Below are 19,637 nucleotides of genomic sequence, written 5' to 3' on the forward strand. Positions count from 1 at the left end.
TGGGATCTCGGAACCGAGAACCGACCTACTTACTTGAGGAATTGGTTTAATTTGATTTTTGCATTGGATAATTGATATTAGAGCATGTTTGTAGTCCATATATAAATGTTATCCCAAATTTGATAATGGATATTAGGAATTGCCCAAATTTGTAGTTCTTAACTTCATATATAATTTGATAAGGCCTGTTTGTAGTCCATATATAAATGTTATCCCAACTTTGATATGCATTGGATAATGTATATTAGGAATTGCCCAAAACTTTGATATGTAGGTATATATACCTGTTTGTAGTCCATATATTCATGTTCACATATAATTTGATAGGGCCTGTTTGTGGTCCGTATATACCTGTTTGGCTGTTTGTAGTTCGGTTGGGTAAACCCAGAACCAAACCGAACCGAACCGAGTATATATGGTTCTGGTTCTGTTCGGTTCCATACTTATATGGTTTGGTTCTGGTTCCAATTTTAGGGAACCGATTATATATGATTCAGTTTGGGTATGCCCTAAAACCGAACCGAACTGAACCATGTCCACCCCTAGCGTAAAGCATTCATTTGGTGCCCCCGTTGTAATTAAGTAAAAGTAAAACACTTCCAAGACGGGATTTCGTTTGGAAAACAAAGACGGTTGTGAAAACAACCAACCAACGATTAGGTCATTTCCCGGGTTCTTTGCATTTCGTCGTCTTTTGTCTTCTTGCGCATGTGTCAAGCTGTACGGTTTCATCCTTTTTTTACAAAACGAAAGATCACACTCCCTCACAATTGCTGTTTTCCGCTGAAGAAAAAGCCCCAACGATCGGAAAAGAAGAAAATTAAAATTAAATTAAACCCTAGATGTAAAGAATTCATTCGACTAGGTCGTTGATACATGTCTAGATGGATCCCATTAGAATGGAATAAATTACTTTGTTATTTTTTAGAATAAGCTGATATATTTAGTAGTGGATAGAATAGAATATTAATTTAGATTAGGATTCTATTCTTATAATAAGATCTTTCTATGTTTATCATTAAGTGCTTTATATAAGCATATGTTACTGTTAATGGAAATCAAGGAAGAATCTATTTTAGAAATTGTGTTTTCTTGCACAAAGGAGGATTGATCCTTCCCTCGAAGTGGATCAAGAAGTTCTCTAAAAAGATCGAATCACATTACAAACCGATTCGGGTTTGTAACAGTCGTTTTCACGCTGAATTCTGCCTCCAGAGATAGAGTGGAGTCCCCCTCAATAGGTTTACATTTTAGCTAATGTCAGATAATCATGTGTAGGATGCTTGTTTTGGTTGTGACTTGAAGTATTGGAAACTTCTAAAACCCTAATTTCTCATATTGTATTGCATACTTCAGGTTAATAAAATGACAACACATATGGCATTTATCATGGAATCAATGCAGAGCTCAAGTTCTGTGGAGGTGCAGGTTAGATATCATTCTACTTTTCACCAGGGCTTGTGTGTTTCTAAGATTCCATGTTGATCAGTTGATATTGATGCCATCAATTGCAGATTATTTTTCGAATGATGTGTGCTTTTCTATTGGTTATCATGTCTTTTTTCAGAGTCTCCAATTAGCCAAGTTGATGACACAAAGCTATGGTGGACATGAAGAATATTGAGTTCATAGGAAGTAATTAAGTGGATAGAAGTCTCTGTTAGCTCTGGATGTTCGAAGGGGACTGCCAATCCTTCATGTAGTGCTGATCCTGAATTTGAAAACATAGGGATTCCAATGCGAAATATTGGTGGCTTATCAAATTCTTTCTGAAATGAGTCTTCTAGATTTGCGGGCCGACATAGTACCTTCCAGCTTGATGAGGAGCTGTAGACAACAGTCAGAAAATATTGCCTTTCATCCACCCAAAGGTAAATTTGTGCTTCTTGCTACTGGTTTTATATTTGACATGCTATCTGATTTTTGTGCTTAAGGCCATGGTGATATTGTCATAATTATTTTGTTTTGATGTGTACTGTTTCTTGTTTTGCATTTTTTGAGAAGCATGTGATTTGCATTACAAAAAAGTAGTAAATGCAAACTTTAGATCTACAGGCATATTAAGCAGTGACACATGTCATACTTTTGGTTAACTGGAATGGTTAAAATAACATCAGAGTTCTGTGTGATTGGATGTGGTACAGTTTCACATATTTTGAATCAGAGCTTTGTCCCATGGAACCAATATTGGTCTCATACATCGTTCCTATATTGACTAGCTTGTGTTTATCATTTGATGTATGCTTTACCTTCTTCCCATTTTCTTTTAACTGTGTTGCTTGGAATTATCACAATGTGCCATCTGTCTACCAAACAATTTTTTGTTTTAAATTAGAGTTTAAAGGAATCAGGTGAAGCAAATTTGCCTCATGCTCAAGGCAGTTGAGACCTTTATTTTCTCTTTTGGCAGACAACTTTGATTTATTTATGATCAACCATTTCTTTGCTTTTCTATATGATCCATTCTATGATTCTATCGATTAAGACAAATGGGAAAGAGGGATTAGTAGAGAAAGAGGGTTTGGTGGGTGGTCACATGAGAAGAGAACCACTTCATCAGTCTCAATGCAGCCTATACAAACAATGCAGCCTATACCTCATCTTGTCCTCACTTTTGCTATATTCTCATTGCCTTTGATTTGAATATTTGCTTCTCCCAGAAAACCTCGACATATTCTTCAGTAATATTTGGTTTTTGTGCCATTCTTGGTGGATTTACAAACCATCAGGATGCTTACCAGTGATTATATTCAGGTTATTGATGAAGATCTGGTTGGCATTGAGCGCTTCCTCTATCATTTAGTTGTTTACTTGGGAAAATTGTAGTTCTTTTGACTGCAATGGTTGTTTCTTTTTTATGCTATCTGGTCATTTATATACATTTGATTGATTTTTATACAAAAGGTCATGTGGCATAAGGGAGGACAAGATGAGGTAGAGGAACCAAAGTACACACATCATTTAGTTGAACTTCGATGTTAGTGTTAAAGCTGCATTCCTGTATCCACATGAAAAAAAGAAAAGAAAAAAGAATGAAAATAAGCAGAAAATCATATGTCTCATGCTCATAGTGCCTTTAAGCCAAAACATTCAACATGTTAAGAGGATTGGGAGTATCAAACAATCATGGCATCCTTTTGATCATAGAATTTTACTCCAAAATGGTATGGTACTGGATTCCATCAAAATAAGCTTCAAGCCACTATCATTCGAAGAAAAAAAAAGCTTCAAGCCACTGATCCAGGAAGGCTCCCAAAAACAAGGGCTCTGCGAAGGTAGGTGGAAACCATCGCATATTTTGTACCACTAGAGGACATAACTACGTAAAGAGAGGCTTGTCACATACGGAACAGAAGCAAATGTATGGACAAATGACCCTCAACTGTGGCAATTATCTGTTAGTGGCAGTCATATATTCTCATGGTTATATGCATCTTCTAAAAAATAATATTTTATCTTAGTTTTAATTTTTAAATGCCTCTTATTATTTGAGCTTTGTCAAATCCAATTTTGCATTGTCTTAGAATAACCAAATCCTCGAGGATACTCTCTTTGTATTTTCTTTTGCTTGGCTTTTTCTGGTTGATGTTTTCTTTTGTGCAGAAACCCCCTTCATTTCTTTGTTCATTTCTTTGATTTAATGCATTTAAAAAAAAAGAAAAACCAAGGACAGAGATGATTCTGCTATGATCATCAGTGGCTTGATTATGTTCTATTCAAGTTTATTTTTACTCTTAAGGATACCAAGTCAGCTTGTTTGATTGATTAGTTACAAGCGTTGTCCAACTGACAGGAAGAAATTGGGAATTGGTTGCAGCGGTAGTGTTTCTAAGCATTGTTCTTGAACATCAGTTTTGTTGACACACTTCTGTATAGTTTTCTTTGGAACATCGTGGGTTTCATGATTGTTGATGGCCGTTTATCGAGCTAGCAGAACTATCTGCGGATGTAATCTCATGCCTACTACCACTACTTATGTCTGCACAACTCTGCGTGATCACTGCTTTGTTGGATGAGAATTTCTACAGAATAGGAATTTTATATTGAGAATCATCTTGCCGGCTTCCTTTTCTTGGTTTGATTTAGCTGTTTCTTCTAGCCTCGTCTTATTTAGCCTAGTCTTATTTTTGTTGCTAGCAAAAAAATAAGTTCGCTTTGGATGGTTTTCTTCTTTTTGTTTTGTTCTTGGTTATGTTTTAGCCATGGTGTTCTCCTAGTTTTCCAACTCAAGTTTATCCTTGGTGTTCATTTCACTACTCATATTGAAATTACATTACCATGTCTTGGTTTATAGGTGTACTTTTCTTGGCTTATATTAATTGAAATATGTGCTTGGTATTGTATATGCAGGAAATGAATACACGCTGTATCGCTTTTGGTCATTTTTTTCTCGTAAAGATGGTTTCCCCTAATGTGTATAATGAGGTCTGGAAGCTAGCATTGGAAGATGCTGCTGCTAAGCATTTTAGATGGACTTGTTGCTTCTTGCAATGATACACTTGGATGTTTAACTATTAAGCATTTGCATGACTATTTTTTGAAGCTTGGCCTGGGTTGAGATTGGAGCCTCTCTGATTGGATTACACCATGGCTCCTTTTTCGTGTTCTTATGCTCTGCCAGAAACCGAGTAACAATTCTATATGATTATAATATTTTCTTCTTTGACGGGTCTTATAGATGAAATGGGCTTCAGATAGATACAAATATCCAAGAAGATGGTAACAAATATGGCAATTTTCCGAAGCAGATGCAAAGCAGAAATGGGAGAATTGTTGGAGATGACAGGTATCTGCCCAAATATTTGGCAGAGCAAAGAGGATTATCCTCAAACAATTGCAGTGGGTGAGCTATGTACTGCAAATACAACAAGAAATAAAGATAAAAAAATAAAAAAAAAACTTACAGAAACAGCAAAATTCAGAATGTACAGTTCATACACAATGAAAGAACCTAAACTCCTCTCCACTGTCCACATTTTATTAGCTCCTGACAAAGATTGTACATATTATAATGAGCCGAAAATTTTACAGCCACCCAGTTTCCTATTTTTCAGGATCAACCGTAAGAGTTTAATACATCAATGTAGAACATATAACTTTTTTTGTTGAAATTCCAGTGCCTATTTTGGGAGAAATATTTTCACCATTACCCATTTTCAAATATGGTCAGATAAAGATCAAATAATGAACACACATAGAATAGGCACACATAGCAGAAATGATCTGGTGCTTGACTTGCAGACCAAATGATGGGTGACGAGTCAACCCTCAATCCACTCTATGGCTTTCTCTGATCTTTTAGTATGTGATGTATTGTACTCCCTCATCTCTCCTTGGGGAATCTTAACCTTTGCAGCTCCTCTTATATCCAACCCTCCCAAAGAGTGGACGAGCTCCAAGGAGGGATGAAAGAGGGAGATTTGTTAAAGTATAAAAGATTAATAACGCCTTTCTCCAACAGCTTAAGCTTTTGGAATAACGGTAGTTTCACATGGTATCAGAGCAAATGCCTGGGTTCAAACCTCCTATCGCAAAAATCCACATGCAATGGTCAAACCCAAAAGAAGGGCCACATGTGCCACGTGTAGGCCAACCCAAAGAAAGGGGGCCACACGTGAGGGGGAGTGTTTAGGTATAAAAGATTAATAACGCCTTTCTCCAAAAGCTTAAGCTTCTGGAGTAATGGTAGTTTCACAAGATGAACCATGATTTCAGCTAAATGGAGCTGCAAGGAAAGCTATATTTCTTCTATAGTAATTTAAATTTTTTATTAGGCTAATATTTTTTGTTCTGATTTTTTTATATTTATTTTTTTTTCTTTGATTTTTTAAATGGAATGAATATATTTTTTCTCATCAGTCATCAACTCATCACTATACTTGTGGCCTTACTATCTATTGTTGTTAGGCCTTCTCTGTAGGCCCCACTGGTATATATGGGTCCCATTTGGTTTTTTCCCGCTTGGTAGCCCCACTAACAGATCAGTAACTGGCATGCCTTATATCCATTATTTTTGGATGTTGAGCCCTTTATGTAAACCTATTAGTGCACAATTCATTAATATACACACAGGCCCAAGCCGTCTATGTAAACCTACTAGGGGTTCATAGTTTTGTTTAAGGAAATGATATATTCACCCACGCCCTCCTGTTTTTTTCTTCCGACAGCCCCCTCTAGTGTATTTATGACCATTGTTTTAAATTTCGGCCGAAATATTTCGGTTGAAACCGAAACTGAAATTTCACAAAACCCTAAATTTGGGTTTATCAAATTTCGACCGAAATTTCGGGTATAATAAGATATTACTTTGTTTTTTCTATAACCAGATTTTCGGCCCAAATTTTGGTTTCGGCCGAAGGCCAAAATTGGGACCGAAACCAAAATTTAAAGCCGTGTTTATGACTACTCTTTTAAACTAGGTGGGACTGTCACAAGTAATAAAAAAAAAAAAAAAAAAAATGGGCGATTATATCGCTGCCTTTTTAGCATTAAAACCTCATGTAGCCGCCACTAGTATATGACTAATCGGTATTTTATTGATTAGAATACTTGACGTGTTCAATTTCATTTTTTATACAACAAACATCCAAACAAAAGAATCATCTTAGCAGGAAAAGAAAGAAATTTTCTTTTCGTGTTTGTTGAACCAAACAACTGAAAGGGTCCATTCAGTTGCCACCAAAATCGTGTTTTCCTAGGAGACAGGTGAAAGTGACCTCATTTTTTTTATTTTTTTGGTATGTTTGGTTTCCATACACAGTTATAGGCAAGGAACTTTCAAAGGAGAAGTAAATTTCTTTTTTCGTTTTATTTTATTTTCACTTAGAAAATGGCATCATCTTACTTTTCTTTAAGTGCATCCAAACAGTCCTAAAGATCCAGTTCAGTTGATCCATTTGCTGAAAAATAGAGACAGAAAGTTAATAAACTAGTGGATATCTCTGAAATTAAATACAATAGGAAATTCTATCTTAAAGACAGAGATTGTGCCTTGTTCCTTCACATGTACGTCTTTATTTCCAACCCGAAAAGTTAATAAAAGGAAGCGTGGAATCATTGTAGTCAGGGATTTTTTTATGGTGCGAGGGAATGAAGTCAACTATTTTTTCAAAAAGTACAGTGGGCCCACTTCATAGGATGATCCACACCGTTCATTTGTTGGGCCACAACATAAATAGAATACCTACCCCAAAAATTATTTCCATAATACATTCCGAACCCTTAGATAAAGGGACTTCACACTATGTAAAACTCCGTATCTGGAAGGGTAGTGACATATTAGCCTCCTTTTCTTCTCGTGGTCGCCCCTTAATTTGTAGTGTAGAAAGAGCAATCATAACTCATAAATACACTAAGAATTTATACGGTGAGTAGCTGTATAGTCCAGTAATTTTGTAAAAGTACTGTCTGGCACACTTCATAGTTCATAGGATGGTTCAAACAGTTCATTTGTTGTGCCACAACTCTAAATAGGTTGTGCCCCAAAAAATCAGTCCCATAGGATGATCCTAACCTCTGATCTCCAAAGGACTTGCCCATTATGGAAACCTATATAGATCCGACAGTTAGGATCATCCCATGGGAATGATTTTAGGGGCACATCCTATTCACGTCGATTGAATTCAACGGTTTGGATCATCCTAATGAAGTCAGCCGTACATTACTTTTTTGAAAAATACTAGGCTACACGTCCATACACCACATAAAATCTGAGGCTTCCGACTCAGATATTTAGCACAGGTCACTCGGGTGTGAAACTGAAACCCAATGAGTATTATGAGTGCAAATTTTGCGTAAAGGGAAATGATATTTCCACCTCCTTTCGCCTTTTCCTCAAAATAAAGTTATTTTTAAGAAAAGGCAAATGAAAGTCTGCAAATATTATCATTTTTAGGAAAAGAAATACAAAAGTGATGGAAAAGATGCGTTGGTCTTTAGCAATAAAGTAGTGGTTGAGAGTTGAGAATCTCAATTTCCTACCAACAAAAGAGACAAATGCCGACCCAGTAAAAACTTGGAATATGTTTTGTAGCAAATTACAAGTTTCATCCCTCCTTCACACAACGCGTAAGACATTTCAACCACTGAAAAAGAAGAGGAAAATTGGTATTGCTAACCCTGCCAATTTAAGCAACGGATTTGGAAATAGTAAAAGTAAAAGTAAGGGGAAGTGATTGATATATTAAATTATTAATCTTCTTTTATACCCCGGGTCACCTCACTACAAGGGGGTGTTCCGGGGAAGAAAAGGAGCTGAATATATTATTTCCCCAAATAAAATAACGCAACTGACTTGGTCGGCAAGTTTAATAGTGGAACTACGCATTTCCCTAGCTCTCTGGGTCACAATGGAAGACATGTTGATGATGGCCCACTAGAGATCAACATTTAAAATCACTATGCCCGTATGGGACGGACGTGTTCAAATAGTGATTCGAAAAAAGCTAAAAAAGAACCACTCGGGGTCTTTTGCGTTAGAGGCTTTTTGGGCCCCAAGTGCAACAAGTAGATGTCATTAGATCCGCTGATCTGACCTTCACCCCACCGCAAATCGCAATGGAACGATACTACTAGCCCGTGGTTCTAACAAAGTCTCGTGCCATCGAAATATCAGCGGTCTCGTGGATGTCCAAATGTGGGACCCAAAAATTGATGGTTAAGATTAACCAACATGTGGGGAGTCATGATGAAGATCATCATTTATTATTTGTATTGTAGTTACATGACTGCATGAGAAATTAATAACGTAGTTTTCAAATAATAAAGTTGAGAGCGAGGCCGAGAAAAAATCCATTCTCCTGTCTCGCTCGTGCTGAGACGGAGTCGCAGAAGACAGAAGCTTGTTTCATTCCCTCTCCTCCTCCTAAATCTCATATAAATTTAATCAAACACTCCTTCAAAAATCCCTACAGGTAAAAGCAAAAACCCTAGAGAGAGAAAGAGAAAGATAAATCGAGACAAGCCACGAAGATCGACCAAGATGAAGAAGCAGGCATTAATCATCTCTCTCTCTCTCTCTCTCATCGCATTTCTCTGTTTTTCCTTTCTCTGCAACATAAAAACCCTAACTCAACCATTTTGCAGAGACTCGACTTTCTTCGAAATGGCTCCTTCGCAGTTACATTTGCTCTCTTATTCTCAGCTCATTTCTTCACCTCTGCCTCTGCAAACAAGGTTCTCTCTCTTTATCTCTCAAAACTCAAAAGAAAGAAATTTGATTTTTTTCTTCTCATTCTCACTATTCTGTTTTTCTCAGATAGGACAGATCTGTGCTGTGGATGGAAACTGTGACCAAGGGTTACACTGTGAGACATGTGTGGCCAACGGGGGGCTTCAACCGAGATGCACTCGGATCCAACCGTTGGATCCCAAATCAAAGGTAGCTAAAAAGAATAGCTGCAACATTTAGGCATTTTCATTATCTCTTCTCAAATATCTCCTTTTTTCTTCTTCTCTTTTTTTTTTTTTCGTTTTTGAAGGTGATGGGGCTACCTTTCAATCGATATTCGTGGCTAACTACTCATAACGCTTATGCTATTTTGGGAGAAAGATCACCTTTGGGAATCATTCCGATTTCTCCTACAAACCAGCAAGATTCAATAACCAGTCAGCTCAATGTAAGGTTTTGAGCTATCTTTCATTTTTCTTTTTTTTGGGTCTTTTTCTTCTTTTAATTTTCTCTACGCCTTGTTTGGAACTTTGGATTGTAGGAATGTTCTGGAAAAGTTTGGAAAGGAAAAATATTTCTAAAATTTCCACTCTTTTAGACGAAAAAAATAACTTAATTTATGATGTCATCGCTCTAGATTAACCATAATTATTTCATTTCCCTCTAATTCATGGAAATAAAAAGAATAACTTTTCCATTAGAAATGTTTTTCTTTCAATCCAAACAGGGCCTTAGAAAATAATCAAACTATTGGCTGTGGATCCCTGCCGTTAAATGGTTGTTTCTCTTTTTGAGAATTAATACCTGTTAAGGCCTTCTACCGTCTTATCTTGAGGAGTGTTTCCTACTTATCTTGACAGAATGATGTTTACATGATGGGTCGGTGAAAGGTAGGTAAAGTGTTACTTCTAAAGTTTTGAGTTAGTTGTGATGTGTTTAGTGTCTAAACTAAGCATACATAGAAGACATTGAATAAGGGATTTGATGAAATGGCCATCGATGTGAAAAACTAAGCATACATAGATGACATTGAATAAGGGATTTGATGAAATGGCCATCGATGTGAAGATTGATGGTAAACTGGGCCCACTTTTCGTTATTATTGTCCAATCTTAAACGGATGGGTACGAATCGAACCGTTCGTCCTGTGGGCGCCCACAAATTGCAGTGATTGTACAATCTTAACATTCTGATCGATGGACTTTTGCCTGTAGAATGTGAACAATGGTTATTTCTGGCTTTTGCATCCATTTGTAGGTGACGGTTGTTATTGTCCCATCAAAAGAATTTTGGGTGAGTCAAATGGCTAGCTGGTTTAAGGCCTATTTGATATTTGCATATAATCTTATATGCAAGCAATTTTGAAGTTAGATATGATTATTTGTAAATAATGATTATATCGCTTTTAAAAATGATATAGTAAACAACTCCCAAAGAGGCCTTAATGTCCCATTTGCAAATAAGCTTGACTTCAAATGATCTTATTTCCAAGTAAGGATCAGTTTTGGTGGCATCCAAAGAGGCCCTTAGCCCTTTTTAAGTGACCTGCACTTGGCTCTGTTTAAGATATTTTTCTTATTCTCTCTACAACGCCTTTGATCTCTCGGTTTCTAGCAAGTAAGGATCAGTTTTAGAAGAAAGATTCTTCTCCTTTTTTATAGATAAATACGACTTTAATGTTGCGGAAATCTGGTTTGCTTTTTAACTACTTTGTTACTTGAAAGCTTTTTGAATTTTCTTTCATGAGGGCTACTTTGTTTGCAGAATGGTGTTAGAGGATTGATGCTTGATATGTATGACTTCCTCGGCGACATTTGGTTGTGCCACTCCTTTGGTGGCGTATGCTACAATGCCACGGCATTCGTAAGTATATCTCTGATTCCACTTGATCCAATTAATGGACTGAAGTCTGATTAACTTATTTGATTAATAATCAGCAACCTGCTATTAATACGCTGAAAGAGATTCAAGTGTTTCTTGATGCAAACCCTTCGGAGATCATTACCATCATCATCGAAGACTATGTCACATCCCCTCAAGGCCTAACCAAGCTCTTCAATGCCGCTGGCCTAAGAAAATTTTGGTTTCCAGTGTCTAGTATGCCAAAAAATGGTGAGGATTGGCCTGTGATAGATGATATGATTAGTAAGAATCAGCGTCTCTTGGTCTTCACCTCAAAATCAGCCAAGGAGGCTTCTGAGGGTATTGCCTATCAATGGAGATACATGGTAGAAAACCAATGTAAGCCCGATTTCCTTTTGTAAATGTACATACAATTAGAGCCTCTTTTGATGCTTACAAATTTAGCTCTTATCAAATGAGATTATTTTAGTTTAATTTGCAAATGCGACATTAAGGCCTCTTTGGAAGTTGTTTACTCTACCATCTCTAAGACTATATTATAAGCATTATTTGAAAATAATTATATTTAACTTTAAAATCATTTATATATAATTATATGCAAATAATTTTTAGAGGTATCCAAACTCCAAAGAGTTCCTTAAACTTTGTAGCCAAACTAACAAAAGTTACATTAACTGAGAGCAGAAATAATATTCACAAACAAGTTATTTTTCATTGGAGATATCACTGAAAGATGGGGATTGGAATATACAAAGTCTTATTATTGTTCTCTGAGCCAATTTGCATTTGGAATACATAACATGAATATTCACAAAAACAAGGATTAAAATGACATAGGAACGATGACTTTAGCATTACTCATCCCTGTAATGCATGTAAATCTGTTTAGCCTTTTCTTTTTAGTCCTTGACTAAGTTTATGGTTCGTGCTATTTCATTGGTTTTGATGGCGTGACTGAAATGCAGATGGAGATGGTGGGATGAAAGTAGGTTCCTGTCCGAATCGTGCAGAATCACCTCCCATGAACACAGCAACAAGATCACTTGTTTTAGTGAACTATTTTCCTGATACCCCAGCTTTAGCAAGGGCTTGCAAGGATAATTCGGCTCCACTGCTTTCCATGATGAACACTTGTTATGACTCGGCAGGCAAACGATGGCCCAACTTCATAGCTGTGGATTACTACAAGGTAATATTTGATTGGCCTCTTTGTTAAAATTCATGAAGTCTAGAAAAAAAAATAGAAGAAAAATAAAATAAAATAAAAGAATGATTAAGAATTCTATTACATTTTTGACTTCCTAATCATGGGATGTTCTGTCTTATATATTTGGTCTCTATATGTTTGCTTTCGATTGCAGAGAAGTGATGGAGGCGGGGCCCCAGAAGCTACAGATGTGGCAAATGGTCATCTAGCCTGCGGGTGTAGCAATATTGCCTATTGCAAGGTAATTAATTATACTCTGCAACTTACAATTTCTTTTGGGAAGCTAAATGATGGGTTTTTTCAAGTCTTTTGGGAAATTAACAACTTATTGAGTAGCTAAATATAGGTTTTTTTTAAATGTCTTTTGGGAAATTAACACCTTATTGAGTATCTAAATAATGGGCTGTTGTAAGTCTTTGGGGAAATTAACAACTTATTGAGTAGCGAAATGATGGGTATTTTTTAAGTCTTTGGGGAGATTAATAAGGAACATAGTCATATTCTAACCCTTATTTGACTTATGTTTTGAGTCTTTTGGCAGGCAAATTCCAGCTTTGGTGTATGCGACCTTCCTGAGGCGAGTCCTGCACCTCAACCATCTAATCAACTACCACAAAAGTCAGGTGCTGTCTTGGGTAGGAATACTTTCACATGGAGGTGGTTGTTTAGGTGGTTGTTTAAGACAGGGTCCGTGGCCATGTTGCTCTTGTTATGATTTTTTTAATTGTTTTATAATCTTGCCTTATCTTTAATAGCAAAAGAATCTCAATTGATGAAGGTGGTTGCTAGCTAACCCATTTGTTTGTCGAAGTTGTTGGTGGAAATGCAATAAACAAATCCTGGGTTTTGTTTATCCTTTATCCTAGAAATTTACTTGTATAAAATATTTAAATCAGCTTAGCTTTTGTTTTTGTTGTTGTTTTCTTAGTCTTACGCATGGGATGTTCGATCATGGAACCAAGACCATGTCGGTCTTCATCTCATGATGTTGTACAAGTTCAACGGTTTTGAATGTACAAACGTGTCCCCACATGGGACCCCTCAAATCTTTCTGTCACCATTGATCACGACCTAGCCCTTTCTAAAGAAATTAAAATTTGTTAATTATAAGGTTTTAAATAACAAATGTTTAAATTTATAAGGTTTTAAATAACATACAGTGCTAACCAAGTTTTCATTTAATATAGAATAGATGATCAATAGATTCCCTTACGGCCCGTTTGGATGCTGAGAAGATTTTGATTTGGATTTCTCACATTTGCAGCCCTTTTTGTGTTGTGATTTGGATCTGGATCAAATCATTTGATTTCCAAATCAGCGATTGACAGTGAAAAAAAATCAGATTTCCAAATATGCTGTGGAAATAAGTAATTGGAAATCCACAGATATGGTAGTTTCCTTCACCCTCTTTGCTCCTCAACATCTCCCCTCAGTAGGAAGTACCCCCTTCCCTTTCCTGTCTCCCTCAACATGAACTGGAGGATCTATTCAATTTGTATTCAAAACTCAATTGCAAATCCAAATACAAAATATGAGGTATCCAAATGGGCTCTTAATTTGTTTATTTTGAACGGTAGATTCCCTTATTCATGACGCAGGGCGCGGATAGTGGATAGCGGAAGCGAAATTACGGATACCTAATTATGTAGGGCAAGAGTAGGGATACCTAATTATGTAGGGCAAGAGTAGGGATGTGGACTAGTTAATAAGTAACAGGTTCTTGAATTATTTCAAAAACTTTTAAAGCAAGTATGGGCCGGTTAACAAGATGGATGTTAGGTAAGGGAATCAAGAATCAATATTGGAAAGATGAGGCTGTGATGTTTTCACTTGTAGGATCGGTTAGGTGAATAGTTGTTGGGGGTAAATAAGAAGCAATGTTTGTTGGGTTAAGGTTAATGGGTTATTAAAAGGGTTAGTGTATTTAGGTAACTAAATTAAAGGTCTATTGGGTTGGTCAAGGGATGAAAGGAGGAGGTTTGGGCACAGGTTTCTACTGGCTGCTACAAAAGGTTAGTGGTAGAGGCTTGGAAAGTGGGCTTTACAAGGGGTCTCGGTCAAAGAAAATAAAGGCTGAAGGAGGTCTCAGTTGGTATTACTACAGGGTGGAATGAAGGGCTTGTAGATTAGGGCCTAAAACTAGGGACGAAGATGGCTTTCTGGCGGGACTCGGGGCAACAACGTCAAGTAGCAGTTGACTTGCAACAATCGGCAACTCAATTTTTATTATTCAGAAGCTAATCAAACCGTATACAAAGGGATATTTATAGATTTTGCTTTGGATCTCCTAAACCTACTAAAACAAGATAATAAAAGACTAAACTAATCCCTATTCTATTGCACGTGTAACACTTTCCAAAACAAGTTTCTAAAACAAGGAAAGCTCAAAAGAACTTCTAAAACGCTAAAACTCCTAATTATAATTTTCTTTGGACGTCCCAACTACAGAAAATTACTAAAGACTATTGCTAAAAATAATTAATGCAAATCCTAATTAAAAGCAAAGTAAAATAGGACTCTTTTGAAGAGTAGTAATCAACGTGGACCGTTGATTTGAGCGCCGTATAATATCTTCTAATCTGAGGGATTCTGACGGTCCGATCAAGTTTCTGACGATCTTGAGCGTGGATCTCTTGATGCTGCTAGATGCACCTGCATCACTTCACCTGAGTATGGATCTTGCTCTAGGGATCACGTATGTCCCACCTCACCAATTGCACAAATCCAGCTCTTGTGGTTCTTTTCTCTTGCCTGTTTTGATTTTGTCTTCAAGGGTATCGTGACCCTAGTTGTTCTACCCTTTTCCTTAGACAATGTTCTCAGGATTGGGCAATGGGCTTGCTTCTGCTATTGTATCATCTTTCTTTGTTTAATATATTGGTAGGGGTATGCCTAACCCCAGCTTACCCATCAAAAAAATGATTCCTTTATAGGGGCCATTTGGATACGCAGATTTTAGAATCCAAGTTTTAGTTTGAAAACAATGTAAAAGAGGGTTCATGATCAAGCTGTTGTATGCTGTCCTGACAGCGGTTCTTGGATTTCAAGTAAGAAATCCAGGTTTTAGAAATCTCTCCTGCATCTTGAGATTTCTAGAACCTGGAAAGATGGGACGATCGCCTGGTCTTTTGCTGTCGGAAAGAAGGGTGAGAAATCAAGAAACAACGGCTGGTCTCCTTTTTCTCGTCTCCCATTCATGATTTTGATGAAATCCAGGATTCTAAAATCCGCGTATCCAAACGGCCCCTTAATTTGTTACATAAGGTATTTGACATCTATTGAGATATTTGAATTTTTAAAGCGTTTTAGCAAACCCCAGTTATTTAGTGTAGGTTAAACCAAATCAAATGGCAGAGTAGCTCAACAACCCTTTTTTTCTAGTTATATATATAGCCATAGATTAATCCGAGTCAAATGGCAGAGTAGCTTCGGCAGCTCCTTAATCTCCCTTATCTTAATTAGATTATATGAGATTTTGTATGATGTCCAGGCGTACTTTGCATATTTTTAAGAATTACAGCAGGCCTACCTTATTTGAAGATTCAAACCTTTCATTTGGATCACCCCAATGTAAATAGATTAGGCCCTAAAGATCATTACCGACGGATAATCCTAACCTGCCTAGCCGTAGAATTTCTATAATGTGCCATCCTTCTACCTATTGGAGGGTTAAGATAATCTTTTGGAGATGATTTGGACCAACTATACCTTTTGAAATATACTCACAAATACGTGCAGGCATCCAATAAACTCTCATTTTTAAGATAAAGATCATACTGGAGAGATTTTATATGCTGTGTTTGCATGAAGTGCATAATCAGAGGATGATCCAAATCGTTCATTTTTCGGACCACAAAGTAAAGAGGCTGTACCTCGTAAATCATCTCCTTGGGATGCTATGTAAACTCATTCTTTCGCTTCTGGCGGTTGTAGACAAACTACAACTACACCAGAGTGGAAGGGAGCTTGCAGTCACAGCCCTTCCATTTCGTCCCCAATCTCTAAATCCTTAAACGATGAATTCGCCCTATTACGTAAGCCTCCCCACTCCTATTACTTAATGGCTCTTGCTCCGGGAGGACCGGGACTGCCTATTCAGCCTATTAAGATAAAAAAAAAAGAGCCTTGCTTGCCCCATATTAATAGGGCAATGAGAAACTCACCACTTCCGGAACTAGAACTGGACTAATGGAACTCTTTTCCTTGCCTTAAACTGACTCATAGGGGCATTAATAGGGCGTGATAAGGGGACCCCCCAGCCTCGGACGTGATCCTACGCCTTTAATCTATAGAGGTTTCTATAATGTGCGATCTCGAAGGGTTAGGCTCATCCTATGGAGACAATTTACGTGCAAAACTTATTTACGTTGTGGCCAAATAAATGAACGGTTGAGATCATCCTTTGAAGTTTCGCCCCCTGTGCTTTTTGAAAAAAATACTAGACTTCACGCCCAAACACTATATAATGTCTCCCCACGGTAATAGGAAAATGGAGAAATTTAATTATATGGTGCAAGCGTGGTACTTCCACCGTATAGTTGTTACTTATATAAGGCCTTACACCATATAAAAGCTCAGGAAAATGATATCAAGATGCGCCCAAACAAGATATAATCTCTCAAGAAGCGCTATTTTATTAGGTGCAAATAGTGTTAGATGAAGAATGTTTGTCAGTCTACCCAAAAAAAAAGCAATGGGTCGTATTGTGATTAATAAAAAAGATCATTTTTTATGTTTCTTTGTACAGCTGCTAGAGACCCCCCCCCCCCCCCCGAAATCATGGTTTTAAAAATTTCAGATTTCGGTGGAGACCGACACCGAAATGACCCAAAACCGAAACAGTCATTTATTTCGGCCGAAATTTCGGTTTTTCCGAAATTTGACCCAAAAAATCTATTTTTTAAATATTAATTTAATATTTCACCGAAATTTAATATTGAATAAAATATTGAATTTGGGTTTTGTACCAGGACCAATTTCAGGGTCCAAAACCAACCGAAATTTTAAACCTTGCCTGAAATAGGCCCATCTTCCTAGGCACCTCAAAGTCATTATTCAGAAGTATCGTTTTAGACTATGGCAATTGCATCCATGAATATTATTGGCATTACAAGTCCTACTTATTACACTTAATCCCACCCTCATCACAAGATTTTACGCTTCTGATCAAGCCAGATGAAAAATAATTTTCTAGGAGTTTTTTTAATGATAAAATTTTTTCTAGATGAATCCATTGATTTTAGCACCCTTCAATCATCTGAATGAGATCTCAGACCTGGACCCACGAGGTAGCCCTCTAAATTCTCATCATATCAACGGTTCTGATAATAAAAAAAACACACATACGATCATCTATGTATATTAGATCACTGTCATTGACAAGATCGTAAGATTAGCATGCAATAGGGCTAATTAAGGCTGCAACATGGAACATTTGACTACATTATGATGGGTCCATGAGTGATTAATTTTACATATGTATAATTTATTTGAAGCGATAGATTCGCCTCCTTTTCTTCCCCGGCCAACACCTTGTAGCATAAAAAGAGGAGTTATAAATAAGCTAGACGGCTAGCCTAGGGAAGAAAAGGGGTCGAATGTATCATTTAACATAATGTATCTCTAGTTTGTAATAGGGCCCATGCAAGATGCATAGTAACTATCGCTCCTAGAAGAGTCTGATGGGATTGGATTTTGGTCCAGGATGAACAACTAGCCCCAATTTTCGGCTCATATTGGAGTTTTTTTTAATGGAATTAGTTTATTCCATGTGATCTTAGTTGAATAGATTGATTGGGTTTATTAATTCGGCCCTGGTATTTGAGATTTGTTTTGGTCAATGATTACCAAATTAGATTTTAAGTACAAATATTCAAGGGCAGGGATAAATTGGATTTTAAATCTTTGAGCAAGATCGGCCCCACACATGTTTTTTAAAATGAACTATACAGCCCACACCATAGGATGATCCAAACTGTCCATTTGATGGGCCACAACGTAAATAGGTTCTGCCCCAAAATATCATTTCCATAGGATGGTCCTAGCCCTCCGATCTAAAGAGAAACTGTATATTATGGAAACCTCTATGCATTGGAGGGTCGTGATCATCTTATGAAAATAATTTTTGGGGCACAACCTATTTACATTGTGGCCCATCAAATGGACGATTTGGATCATTCTATGGTGTGGGACGTATAATATATTTTGAAAAATATGGGTGGAGCCTATAATTGGGTCTTATTTGTTGGTTTAGTGATATAAAATCACTTGGAATAACCTTTTTAAGAAGTGGCATTCTTGGAATGTGTTAAAAAATCTACTAAAGAGGATTTTATCTTTAGTTGGGTTATTATTCTAAAGAAGGGGATTTGGGACTTTTCTCTACAAGAATAGGGTTTTCTCTCTCCAGGGTTTCTTCTTCTTCTACTCTTGCAAGAATTTGATCAAGGTTGTTGGGTTCCTTTTATGGTGTTTTTGGGTTGTGAAAATATTGTAAAGAGGGAGTTGGGTTTTTGCTTGGGTTTCAAGAAGAGGGTATTGGTTGGGCTTTTTACAATTGTTAGACAGGTAAGGGTTTTAACCTTTGTTTGTATTTTCCATCATTGATAGTGAATCTTTACTTGCCGGATTGCCCGTGGAGTAGGCCAAGTGTCAAACCACGTGAATATTTTGTGTCTCTTGTTTCCTTTCTTTATTTCACTAAACACTTGATTTGTGCACACACTCGTTTGGACTAATTCCAAGGATTGCCGGAGGCTATTTGTTGTTGTTTGCATGGAGTAGTTTCCAGTACCGGATTTCTAGTGGCGGGTACTTGCTGCAACATTATTGTTATTAGACTCTACCCAAAAATCAGCTCCATCGGATGATCCTAACCCAATGCAGATTTTACGAAAATTTTCCATATAAAAATTGGCATAAAATTTGTTTTACGACAATTTTACCTCAAAGAAACATAGCCCAAGTAAAAATCCACCCAATTATATGGGAATCCTGTGACCAATGCAGATTACAATTCCCACAAAAGACACTGGTGGCGAATCTCTGACTAACTTTACAGTTCACTACCAGAAGGCATATGATATTTTCAGGAAACCAACAAAGCTGGTTGTTAAACATTCTATCATCTTGAAATTTATCCAATTCGAAGTATCCACATGAAAAAACATATGATGAGGATGTATTAGAATTCCTAAGGTCCCTACTCTCTATTATTTTGATGTTTGATTGTAGAACGAAAAAAAAACAAACAGTTGGTTTGAAGAAGACCCAACAATTCTTACAAATGAAAACTTGTCTGAACTCAGGAACCAGCCTAACACAAGGGTCACCCTTGAAATGCTTCCAAAACAAACTGTTACATCATTGGGACCATTACAATTTTCATCTTCTTCCTTT

General features: G+C 37.0%; 1 protein-coding gene across 1 annotated transcript; it reads left to right on the forward strand.

The window, feature by feature from the left end:
• Nucleotides 1-8,762: 8,762 nt before the first annotated feature.
• LOC143876702 (PI-PLC X domain-containing protein At5g67130-like) lies at nt 8,763-13,092 on the forward strand. The gene is made up of 9 exons (XM_077378393.1): nt 8,763-8,992; nt 9,085-9,174; nt 9,257-9,379; nt 9,480-9,617; nt 10,934-11,032; nt 11,107-11,410; nt 11,998-12,221; nt 12,394-12,480; nt 12,781-13,092. The coding sequence occupies exons 1-9, from the start codon at nt 8,981-8,983 to the stop codon at nt 12,952-12,954; spliced, it is 1,251 nt and encodes a 416-aa protein (XP_077234508.1). The 5' UTR covers nt 8,763-8,980; the 3' UTR covers nt 12,955-13,092.
• Nucleotides 13,093-19,637: the final 6,545 nt, after the last annotated feature.

The sequence above is a fragment of the Tasmannia lanceolata genome, unplaced genomic scaffold (assembly GCF_043159265.1).
Source record: "Tasmannia lanceolata isolate RefF3 unplaced genomic scaffold, GAP_Taslan_0.1 ptg000005l, whole genome shotgun sequence".
Lineage (NCBI taxonomy): Eukaryota > Viridiplantae > Streptophyta > Magnoliopsida > Canellales > Winteraceae > Tasmannia > Tasmannia lanceolata.

What these genes read in the sequence shown, in the direction of transcription:
- LOC143876702 (XM_077378393.1), top strand. An exon ending in CCTCTGCCTCTGCAAACAAG is followed by an intron (nt 9,175 to 9,256) that starts GTTCTCTCTCTT and finishes TGTTTTTCTCAG; the next exon opens with ATAGGACAGATCTGTGCTGT. An exon ending in GCTACAATGCCACGGCATTC is followed by an intron (nt 11,033 to 11,106) that starts GTAAGTATATCT and finishes ATTAATAATCAG; the next exon opens with CAACCTGCTATTAATACGCT.